General features: G+C 39.2%; 1 protein-coding gene across 4 annotated transcripts in view; it reads right to left on the bottom strand.

Annotated features, from left to right (window-relative positions):
- PCNX1 (pecanex 1) overlaps positions 1 to 12,738 on the bottom strand; it is a 145,489-nt gene that overhangs the window by 49,966 nt on the left and 82,785 nt on the right. For 3 of the 4 annotated variants that reach the window (XM_080930318.1, XM_080930319.1, XM_080930321.1), the window contains 4 exons: positions 8,353 to 8,443; positions 7,009 to 7,066; positions 5,624 to 5,826; positions 2,612 to 2,765 (listed from right to left, as the gene is read on the bottom strand). In XM_080930318.1, coding sequence (XP_080786444.1) covers positions 2,612 to 2,765; positions 5,624 to 5,826; positions 7,009 to 7,066; positions 8,353 to 8,443 — 506 coding nt within the window. The remainder of the gene's footprint in view (positions 1 to 2,611; positions 2,766 to 5,623; positions 5,827 to 7,008; positions 7,067 to 8,352; positions 8,444 to 12,738) is intronic. The other variant, XM_080930320.1, reaches the window with a different exon arrangement.

Raw genomic sequence — 12,738 nt, 5'->3', positions numbered from 1 at the left:
GTTGCTACTAGTCCTCTAAGGAGAGACGCAGGAACTTGGGTGAGCATCTAAGTCCTAGTTCTACCTTGGTAGAATGGTAACTGAATTTATCCTCTGCTTGTGCACACTGTGCAAGCCTGTGAAAATGTCCTAATGTCATTATATAACTAACTCCTTCTCCAGTCAGAGCTCCCCCCCAATTCTCACTCATTCCTAGAGGACACAGCACACCTTTCCCAGGCCAGGCAAGCACCACCGGCGAGCGCTCATGCACCATGCATGCTCAGTCTGCCATCTGGCACCGGGCCCTTGGCTGCATATGAGCCTGAATTAGTTTTAAGTTCTGTCAACCTCAAGTCCTTCTTAAACGATAACTCCTGCCTTCTGTTTTTTGTTTATGACATTACTATTCTTCTAGTCAGCTACTTAAAAAAAATCCTGAAAGCAGTGGATAAAGTTAATGGAGCAAGGGACACTACAGCCAGAAAAATGGGCTTTTACAGATTACAACGACAAAGGAATAAAGTGGCTGAAAGAAAGTCAAGACTTAGGAGCAATAATTTTAACATGTCCACCACACTTAATCAGAGACTTAACTACTGTTATTCAAAGAGAAAGAAAAGAACTTAAAACGTCTCTTAAAAGCAAAGAGACCAGAAAAGAAAACTTTCAACCAGGGCTATTCTTCAACCATGTCTGTCCGTATCTAACAGGACTGAAGCCTTCACATCTAAATCAGGACATAACTCGAATAATGGAGTATCGATGACAGTAATAAAAACTGCTTCCCCGGCAATAATATAATCCAAGAGGAGAGCAGACAAGGCCCAAGATAATTCTTGCAAAGTCAGCAACACTCAGTAAAGAAGCAAGTGAGTTGTGTGAGAAACAAGAGTCACCACGGCTGTGCAGTCACAGTAGCAGTGAAGACGTGGAAATGGAGGACAGGATTAACAGATGTTAAATTACAACAAAGAATGGGGCTGGTAATTCAGAAACAGCAATAACCTACAAGGTTTTCTTCAAATGTTAGCTATAATCATGTGAAACTTTGGGTCGGGTGGGTGCTGAAAGCTCCACAGAGACCTCTGGTCAGGGACAGGGGTAGCTTCTGCGGCCTCAGCTGCTGGGTCCTGCTGGGCACATGGGTTCAGGCAAAGAGGGGAAGCCCCGAACAGGAGAGGGGGAACTCATTCCACCACTTCCTCTGCTGGGTCCAGCTTGCCCCCACCCCCGTTTCCACTGATGAAACAAGGCGCTGGGCAGAACCAAGCCAGCAGGGTGTAAGAAGCTTCGGGAGAGGAAATCACTTCCCAAACAGCAGTGGTTAACAGCTCTTATAACAGAAGCTCTCAGACAACTGAATGATTCTTATCCACCTCTACTCTTGAGCAGTTCCCATATATACAGTTTTTGGAATGGTTCAGAGTCTGACAACAAGTGCTTCCTATTGGCTTGGCCTGAGGGCTTGGGAAAACCATGTCTACATATTTGGGGCTGGTCCTGCTTCTGTTCTGAGTATTGTCATGTCTTCACCTGAGGAGGAGAGTCTTGGGACGTGGCTGATGTCACTTTATGTGACTGATGCCACTTTAAGGGGGTGCTGTGGAGTGAGTTGCGTGAAGAAGCTTGGTTCCTCGAGAAAGTAGGAAGCACCTACTGTCTCACTTAATGTTCCCAAGGCTTCACTTATCTCAACCGAGAACCAGGGTACGCTTTACCGCCCGCCAACTGCCCCACATAATCAGACGGAAAAAAAAAATCAAGCTAGTCGAGAGCATCAACAGAAATGAAACAGCAGCTACCAGCCTGGGGAGGGTTCTGCACAGCAGTATGACTAAGAGAAATAACCTATGCAGAGTCAGACATGCTGACTAAAATGAAGGGAGCACCTATTAACAACCTGCACAGGTTTTAGGCAGTTTGGTCAGACATCAGGTGACATAGTGGATTCTCCCATTTTCTTAAATGCTTACGACTGACAAATACAGGTACTACTGAGCCACTAATTTATTTAATTAGTTAATTAATTGATTTGTTAATTAATTTAATTCTGTTAGTACCATAACATCAATATTCTCTTTTTTATATCCCCTAAGAATAAAAAATATCTCTACTTTTTGACAATATGTTATCTACCAATGAAAAATCTAATAACTCTCATCGATAGGACAGAAGACTCAAAGGTAGGCAAAGAAAACTTAATGCTGGTAAACTGAACCAAAATAAATCTCAAGAAAGCAAATTCTTATTGTTTTAAAAAGATCTGTTTGTCTTCCTTCCTTTCTTTCTGTATATGAGTACACTGTAGCTATCTTCAGATACATCAGGAGAGGGCATTAGATCCCATTACAGATGGTTGTGAGCCACCATGTGGTTGCTGGGAATTGAACTCATGACCTCTGGAAGAGCAGTCAGTGCTCTTATTCTTATTTTAACAAATCTCTTTTAATTTAAAGAATTAGTTTTTAGTAAATTCAATTTATATAAAATTACTTTTTAAAGTTACACCTATTTTGGACCCTACATAATCCAATATAAACCTCCATGGAAAATAAACCTAGAAGTTATCATCTTGTGGCAAGCTGGTGAACGGCCTTAAACACAGCATGGAAGGCAGAGACACTGGTACCTTGAGCAGTGAGTACTGGCAGCTAGCTATCACCAGGCAGAACTGGAACACCCAGATATCTCTGAAGAAGCCTTGGATGAGAAGGATGGATCCCAAAAAAGCCACAAGAATAGCCAGGACAACAGCTAATACATTCTCTAGGATCTCACGGTTTCTGTAGATGGAAAATGAACAAGCAGGTCTATCATTAACTCCAAGAAATTCACCAGACTGAAAAAACAAAAAACAAAAAAAACCCAAGGCATCTCTATGAGGCCTGCTAGGGTTCAATTTGGATACCTGGTTTGAATAACATTTCAAATTATAAAGGAAAAAAACAACCTTACCATCTATGGACATGGTACAGCTGTCCTGTGACACTGTGTGTCCTATACACAGCTGTCCCGTGACACAATGACAGTGGAGTGTCCTATATATAGCTTTCCTGTGACACTGTGACAGTGGAGTGTCCTCTAACACAACTGCCTTATGACACCATAATAAAAATTGTTCTCATAATATCTTCTCTGAGATATGCTGTAAATAAGTAACCAATTTGAATGGCAAATAAAGTTGACATAGGATGAAAGTTGAAAAGCAAAATCTCAGGGCTGGAGCGATGGGTCAGTAGTTAACATTGGCTGCTCTTCCAGAGGATACCATTCAAATCCCAGCACCCACATGGCAGATCACAACTGTGTGTAACTCCAGTTCCAGGGGATCCAACACCCTCACATAGACATATGCAGGAAAGACACCAAAGCACATAAAATAAAAAAATAATATTTATGAAAAATGTAAAAAGCAAAATAAATTTGCAAAACATCTCTGTAGAATTTAATAGTTTCAGGTCAGAAGCTGCTGGGGTTCTCGTTCGCTCTCTGACGGTCCATGTGCGGCCAGCCCTGACTCCTGCCCACCCTCATGCTGCTGCTCACTACCTCCCTGTAAGCTGAATGCATGCCCACCTGCAGCTTTTGCAGCATTTTCTATGTTGACAAATCCAATTATCAATCCGTTTTTTTTCATCCTGGTTTTTGTGCTAAGTTTTCTATAACCTTAGAGACAAATCTTTTGTCTCACATATTTTGCTATTTTATGATTCATATTTATGCTTATGACTGATTATGATTTAGTTTTTTTAAATATGGTCCAAGGTAGGAATTCAAATTTTATTTTTTGCATATAGAAATCTGGTATTTTAGTGCCAAGCCTCCACTGCAGTGATTTGCACAGTATTTAAATAATACTTGGACCTGGAGCCTTCTCTTAGGAATGTTCCTAATGGTAATTCCCATTTATTTAGATGGATCTATAATTATCTGAATGGTACAAAGTTGGCAATATTGTTCTTACTGCTCTTTAATTCCGGGGGGATTTGTAGAGATGTCACACCTCACAGTTCATCTGGTGTCTCCTCCTTATCAGAGAGCTACAGGTTTCTCAATTACACTGTTGCTCCCCAAGATGCAGCCTCTTGTCCCCCCGATTTTCTGTTTCTTCTTTTGTTCTTGCTTGTCCTTGATTAGGATAAGTGCTTACTTATCTAGCTTCTTGGTGCAGAAGTGAGTCAGAGGTTTGAGGTCTTCTTCATTAGACTTGAGCAAGCATGTGCCCTTGGGCAGGTTCTTCCCGTTGCTTCTGCTTAGGTTTTACTGGGGTCATGACTGTGCACCAATAGCTTTCATAAAAAACACTCTCCACCATTATTTGTTCAGGTTTTGTCTCTTCCTGAGTGTTCCACATGACATTCTGCTTTGGCACTCTTCCGCTGCTTCACTCTGCGTGCTCCTCCTGGTCTGCCAACTTCACTCATCTTTTCTCCTAAGTCGTTTTAACCACCACCAATCCTACCTAGTACATTTTGTAACGGCAACACTGCAATATTCAACTCTTAAGTTTGATTTGGGATCAATTTTTCTATCTTTCATGACTCCACTTAACTTTTCAAATAAAAAGAATACAGATGTAATTATTTTAAAATCTGTATCCACTCACAGTTAACATCCCTACAAATTATAGGTTGATCTTAGTTTAATCCTTTTCCCGTGAGTTCTATTTTCTTACTTTGCAAAACTGAGTAGATGACAGTTGTCCATCATTACCTGTTGGGTGTGTGCATTTCTGATTTCTAGAAATCTTGAATCTGTTGTGCTACTCTGATCCCTTTGGGTCTTGCTTTGATGACTTGTTGAGCAGGTCTGAAGCAGTGTGCAGGAGCCTAATGCTGCCACACTGACTTGTTGAGCAGGACTGAAGCAGTGTGCAGGAGCCTAATGCTGTCACACTTCTCAAGCAAGATCTTCCTGAGCAGACAGCCATTCAGAGACAGAAGCTAGTCATGGTCTGCTGAGCATAGGAAAGCCCGCGACATATCTCAGCTGCTCTTTCAACAGCTTCATTCTGTGGTACTGTGTACTATGGACTCCAGGACCCTCAGTTCACCATGTTATCCTGAGATATACACTGAATTCTATGTTCTCCCTCCCTGTGTCACAAAAACTAGAAACTCAAAGCACAGAGTTGTGTGACTTAGGGTATGTACTATCAATTCCTCAGGTTCACTGTCTTCTACTGACTTATCTCCAAGATTGTATCTGCTTCTGTGTGTTTATAGTGAGAGTAAATCCAGTATTGTTCCTACTTGTTGACTGGAAGCAGTTACTGGTCAGCAAGTCTGTAATAAATAAATATGCCTACTACTAAGACACAAATGGTAAAGGACAAGGTAACAGGCTTCCTCTTCCAACCTTTATATTTGGGATCACAGTACTTATAACCTTAAGATCATAAAACACAAACTCTTCTGAGAGTCAACTCATATTAACAGTAAAAACTTATCTTATGGAAGAGTGTTTAATGAGCTTAAGAGAATTAATGTTTAAAAGCTGATATTGTAAGTCTGATCTCAAGAGGATGAAAATAGAAAGCATTTTCTAACACAATTCTCAGGTGAAACATAAATAGCTAATTAGGAAGAACTGAGTTTAAGATTTTTCTCTCCTAATCTTTAAAACCATGCTCCAGTCTTACCTATCAAACAGTGCCAACAGAGTCAGTCTGTCAAAGTTAATGCCAATCCACAGCTGGGGTAGGATCCAAAAGCGGTAATAGTGCTTAACTTTTTGGGCAGCTTCTTCAGTGGGTCCATAAGTGGCTGCCAAGTCAGGGCTTAGGTCAATGTCCTGCTGCTCCAACAGATCTGTGTCAATGGTCAACAGTCTATTCAACCGAATCTGTGGAAGAGAAAGCTAGAAACATGCCGGGACTGAAAGGGTTAAATACTCTTGATCAAATTAGGACTCAAGAGTTTCTCAGATTGTAAATTACTTAAGCTCCCAATTCTCTATTTTTCACAAGTTATTTCCTTGTGAAAACTCCATGATGCTTAGAATCTACATACGATGACAACAGGAAGCAAATCAAAACAAAACAAATCTGATCAGCAGACCTTGAGGAAAGAAGATGTTCATACAGCTCGTGAGGCCAGCACATGTCCTTGCTGTGGGTCACTGGGGCTTCTCTCTTCTGTCATATTTAAGCCCCTTTGTCATTAAGGTATGAACCATACTGTCAATTTAAATCTGAGCCCTTAGCTCTTACTTCCCCCACCAATCGCATGGTGAGCACTTCTGTTTTTAAGGTCCTTTTTGTGCGAGCAGGCTCTTCACCTGAAGCTACACAGCAGAGTACAAACTATTTCTTAGCTTTACTTCTTCTGCTCAGTAGTTCTACAGTTGCCCTGCCTTCCACAGCACAGGGCAAGGCCAGCACACAGCACTCTGCAGTCTCAGGGCTCCCCTGCTAGTGAGAGTGCAGACAGAATGCCTCAGACTAACATTCCTCCACGTCAGCAACAGGGATTCATCCATTTTATGCTTCCCAATTTAAATCGTATGTATGTTTGAAGGTCCCCATTCTGTCTCATCCAACACAGGCTCATATAGTCAGCTTTCTTTCAGCACATGCTGTCGTCAATAAGTGAGTTAACAGTCAGAGATTTAAAACAGCATCAAATGCTGTTATCCAACGTGAAACTGCCAAATAGCACAATAGATGGCTTGGCAGGTTCTTCAGGCCAAGCCTGAAGCCCCAAGTGTGATCTCCAGGACCAACTCCCTTGAGTTGTGTGTTCTCATGCATACAGTCCACACACACATGAACAATATGGAAACAGGTCCTTTTCAGACCACTAAACACAAAGCAGTGTACCTTCTGACTCACACATGCACAGTGATCACTGAGCTCTGTGAGGGCACAAGATCCATGGGGACAAAACAAAGGGGTATTTGTCAGAGTCCAACAAAAGCAACATTTTGTAATTTCATTAATTTGAGTGATTTTATAGGCAGCTATATAAATGGACTATTCAGATTGAATTTAAAAATGTATCACATATATAAAATTAAAAAGCTTACCATATCATGTGGATAAAATCGAACTGAGGTAGAACTTGATACATGAGAATCTGTGTCACTAAAATAAAATGAGAAAGACTTTAGGGAGTAGTTTGTCAAACCGTGTTTTGTTTGTCTGGTTGGATTTTAAATTCAATTAACAGCTGGACAATATTTATACAGCTTCAGTCCTCCCTGTAAATACAGAAGAGCAAGTCTTCGTTTCCCTAAGTTTGTGACCTAAGTTCAGCCTGCCGCTCCACCTGACTAGAGCAGTACAGACAAAATAAACTTCATCTATGATACAAAACAGACTTACATGTGTCAATACAGTCTTTGGATTTCAAAAACTGAGGTTCTACCTCACTCCCAGTGCAAGGGACTACCCTCCTGTTGAATTCCTTGGTGGTCACCCCCAACCCCACTTTCCACTATCACAGAATCAACTAACCTTTCACTTAGTAATTTCTGCCAGGGTGGATTCTGAGATAGCAGTAGATCAGCAGATAACCAGAGTGACTGTAAGTTCCACTGGTTTAAAAGGCACTAGAAAAATATGTGACCTGCCAAAGTTACATTAGCAGATACATATAGCCTATAGGTGGAAGTCCTAAAATAAGAATCAAATGGCCATTGTGACAAAGTAAACTAATCATAGGTGTCAAAACAACAATGGGAACTGAGGTAATAAGGCTATGTTTAAGGGGGAAAAATCAATATACTTTATACTATGAAAGAGTATATGATTTATATATCTAATTTACTTGTTTTCTCCTAGAATTTTTAACAATATCATTTAATGGAAGAAAACTAACTTTTGCATCTAAACTTCATTTATAACTATTTTTTCTGTTAAGCGTTTTTATGTCATATAATATAAAAAGGACATTTGACATCTAGTTAATCTGGAACTGGGCAAACTGTCCCATGAGGTTTAATGAAAAATTTTACTTAATTTTTAAATACAGAATAACTTATATTTTAAAATAACATTTTCCCCACAATAAAGCAGAAAAATCAAACAAAAAGCACCCTTAATTCTGTAGAAATGAACTCATCATGATAAGTATTAAACTTGATATAAACATTTTCAAAATAACTTGTATCTCACCTGTTAGCTTACAGTTAGGACCAACTCACTGTATGTCTGACAGTAAGTGAGACTAGACAGCATGTGCTCTTACATGACCACTTGTTAACCAGGGTACGTGTAACCATTCCACAACACACACAGTCTTCTGAAAACATCACGGTATGCATAGCAGTGTGTGTAGTGTTTTTATCCATTAGAAAAAAAAGTTTTAAAACAAGCTTTTACATCTCAACAGACATGTTAGTCACACAGTCTGATGTCTCCACACCTACCAGATATTGGATGCTCTTCTTGCTGCTGGTTCGAAATTCACAAGTGACATGTCACAGCCACCTGTCTCATAGAGTGTAGATGAGAACTTACCTAGCAAATGAACAAGTTTTGAAAGGAGTCATTAGGATAGCCAGTTTTCCCTTATGCCATATAACATTTCCTAATGTTTTACAAAACTCCCACCACTTATCTTAAAAGCACAATCTCTATGCACTTGAGAACAACATGGGGTGAAATGGCATTGTATGTAATCAGTATTAAAAAGAGGAGGTTTGAGTCAGCTCCCTTTTTCTCCTCTTTGAAAATCATATGGACAAATGATTTAATGTTCCAAAGCCACCTTGATGTGAGTGGTCCTATGCAAAACTGCTTAAAGTTTGAGACAGTTCAAACTTTATGACAACAAAATGGTTATTTTTATTTTGTTTAGAAGAAATGAGAAGTCAAAATGGCTCAAAGAAAGTTAATATTGGTGCTAATTAAACTACTTACTAATATCATTACTTAAACAATGTTTCCACAGGAGTTGTATAAACATTTGGGAGTGACAATTGTTATAACCAAATAGCTCTGTAAAACTGAAAGGGATTGAAAATCAAACAAGCTAAACATGTAAGAATTAAAATGTAGCTCTTGGAAGCTCCACTCAATCCCATGCCCCTTTTCAGCAAGACCCTGTGGCAAAGCCATTACCCATGACAACAGCACGGTACTGCCTATGCCGCAACGCTTCAATCAATACCCACTGTCTAGAATAGTGCCGCTTTAATTTGAAAAGAACAAGGAAAAAGAAGTAAAATGAATAGAACAAGAAAATAATAGCACAAAAGCACAGTTGTCTTAAAACAAACTCTACTGTATAAGTTAGTTCCTATTAATGGGGCTTTAAAACCAGACCCTACTTAAAATGCCTTCTTGAGGATGTATGGAGGCCTATGACAGGGGGTACATAATTAAAACAAGGGTTTGTTTTAGAAGCTGGGATAACTGAGATTCTACAGTATCTTACCTAGACTGACCTTGAACTCCCTATCTAGTCAAGGATAGCCTGGAATTTTTGATTGTCTTCTCTATGTCCACAGGTGTGTGCCTCTATACCCAGTTTACACAGTACTGGGGCTGCAACCCAGGGCTCTGTGCACACTAGACAAATGCTGGGCTCTGCTACATTCTAGTCCTAAACATAAACCATCTTTAAAGAAGCATCTTTCATATATACACATAGTATACACTGAGTTCTGATTACTGGCACTTAATACCAAGACTATTAAAGACTTACAGAACATTTTAACTATAATTGAAATTCATCCTAAATAGTACATAAGGCTGCTTTATTACATTCTACTGATCACAAAATATGCAAAATTTTACTTTACTATTGTATTGTCTGTCAGAATAACATATTAAGTCAATAAACAATTCTAAGAAATGCTCATTCCAACAAAGACAGAGGGAAATAACTCCCAACATGCTCAGTTAAGCGGCCATAGAGTATTTTAACTATTAGAGCAAGCATAAAAAGAGAAAAGTAGTCTGTGTGCTATGCTTTTACTTTAAAGGCTCAACTATGAAGTGTGTGGGTTTACCAAGACTGCTTTATCTCCTGCTTTGTCAAATAATTAAGAAACTAAATTGGGTGCCACCAATGGGACAATAAAGCTGTCAATCTGCTTCTTCCTACTGAAAATTCCCTGAGGTATAGTAGAGTGAGTTGCAGAAATTGCTACTGGGGAAAAAAAGCAAATAAGCTCTGTGTGTCATGTTCAACAGGAGAGGACCGTCTACACTGTCCCAAGCCACATTGTGCACATATTTTAGATCTGTTAATTTTGTACGTAAAAGTCCAAACCACTGTAAGATTTTCTGAATATCTATGTTTTACATAGAATCCCTGTTATGTTAAGTTCTCCACACATTTACAATAGTATCTCTGCATAAGTAGTAACTGAAAGATGCTATCTTCGCAACTTTCAAATGCAACAATGAAGAACATGAACTCATTTTGTATGCTATCCTTTATGTGTAGGTATTTAATTTTAAAAATATAGAAAATTATTTCATTTTAAACATAAAGAATGTAAAATCAGCTTTTCTAGAACTTGAAAATTTCAGCATCTTGGCACCTAAATGTTCAATTTTGAATGTCTCTATATAAACCAATGATTTAAAAAGTAATAACATTTATTAAGGAATATAAACATATATGTAACCACAGTTAAAAGAAAAAGAGGCCAGAGTCATGAATCTAATAGGAGGGGTGATACATGGGAGGGGCTGGAGGAGGAAATATGGAGAACAAAATGATATAACTAAATTTTAATTTAAAAAATAGAGTAATAAAATTTAGATATTTTAACAGAAAAAAAAATATGTCTCAGAAATGAGACCACCAAACAGGCATGTCTCCAACAGTACTATGCTTCTAGAGAAGCTTAGTGTGTTTGCCTCCCCTCCAGAACGTTTAGGATGTGTTTAGGCTTTTAGAGTAATGTGGTACAGAGCACAGCAAATCAAGGAAAAACCACATTCACGGTGCCTTTCCGCTTACTGCAGAGACATCCCCTGTGCTGTCTTTGCACAGAGCAACTGACAGCTGCTAGTGCTTCATCACAAGATAAACACACTGGGGAAACCACTAAACACAGACCTTAAGGTTTCAGTGAAGGACTTAACACTTCAATGCATTAATTTGAAAATCTAGCAAAGAAAATCTATCTCCCAAACTAAAATACAATTCTACACTACCAGTGTTTATAACAACTGAAATATTCAAATCCAAACTCTAAACTCAAAATGTTCTTATGATCCACTTAATATATAGTGAAATATTCAAACCCAAACTCTAAACTCAAAATGTTCTTATGATCCACTTAATATATAGCACTTTAAAACCCTCAAATTGTACATTCTTCTCTAAGGAATGGATATAAGCCAGGAAGAAAACAAAACATCCATGCAGTATGCCTTCTCCATTAGAACTGTGACTATAAACAAATCAGGAACCTACTGCCAGTTCATAATTAACCATATCTGAAAGGGTCAGTCATAAGTTAAGAAGAAAAACAACTTATGACCAAAGAAACACTACAACTGGAATTTCAGATTTGTAAAAATGATATCATCCACAAAGCAATTTCTAAGAACTGAAGAAAAGTTAATGCATCTAGCATTTGTCACCATTGAGTATTTAACAATGCTACTGCTAACAGAAACTCAATTTGTTCATCATATACTATCTTTTCTGAGTAGGAAAGTTTTACAGCAACCTTAGGGCAGAATGTGAGCCACAAACAACGGAGACCTAATGTCTAAGGACTAAAGACAGAAATGGCAGAGCAGATGCTTTAAACAGCACTGATGCTTCCAGACATGAGGCTGGAAGGGACCTCTCCGACTGCCTCCATCTGTTAGGACTACTCACCACAAGGGGCACAGCACACCAAGCATTTTAAGCACAGACTGTTCACCTTCAAAGCCCCTAGGGTATACCTGCTGCTCCCTTTACATGCCTGCATGTTCTGGAAGGAGGAGGCTACTAGGATCGATCTCTTTAACCCTCCAGGGAACAACAGTGAAAGAGCTGTTTTACTTTCCTGGACCCTTCTCCTTAGATTTTAAGCCTACTTGTTTTTCTAGGTCCTCCAAGTCTGAGCCTGATGTGGTGCCTTATTGAAGCCTCCTGCTTACGAAGTGTTGCTCTTAGAGAAGAAAAGAGCTTCAGGATCTGAGATACATGGACGGTAGTTATGTAAGTAGTTTCCGAAGACTTTTGGGAGAACCACATATCCTCAAATGGTAAGTGCTAATGCTTACTTCTGGTCCGTTAAGTACCACACTCCATCTTGCCAAGACTGTATTATACTTCTAAGAGAAAAAGCTTAATGATCAGCTCTAACTCATTGGATGGATCTCCTATTAACATGAATGGTGACTCGTAAGTATCCAGGGTAACCTGAGTTTTCATCCAGACAGAAATGACTCACTGCATTTCAGGTTAAGGAGCCAGCAAACTTTCTCTGTGAGGAACCAGATAATAAACATCTCAAGCTTTGTGGTCCTGATATACTACAATCAGAACACAGACTTTAGCCTGCGTCATTTTCACACCTTCTCCCAGGTTGCACTGTCAACCAGAGCAATTGCTCTTACGATGGAATGCCAGGTCTGCCATTGCAGTGTAGTCACCACAAAACACATTCTTGCTTATTTACTTATGAAATTAAGTGTGAAGCTGGAGGAAGCCCACAGGTTGAGTCTGCTAACCTGTGCTTACCTGAACCCAGAGTCTCAGGCTACTAAACCCTTCTAAACTTAGTTGTTTTAAAAAGGGCTTTACTTTTAATTATAATGTATGTGTGTGAGGAGTGTGGGCTTGAACACTTGAG

This window comes from Micromys minutus (assembly GCF_963924665.1).
Source record: "Micromys minutus genome assembly, chromosome: 1".
Taxonomy (NCBI): Eukaryota; Metazoa; Chordata; class Mammalia; order Rodentia; family Muridae; genus Micromys; species Micromys minutus.
This window is presented reverse-complemented; position numbering and strand designations above follow the sequence as displayed.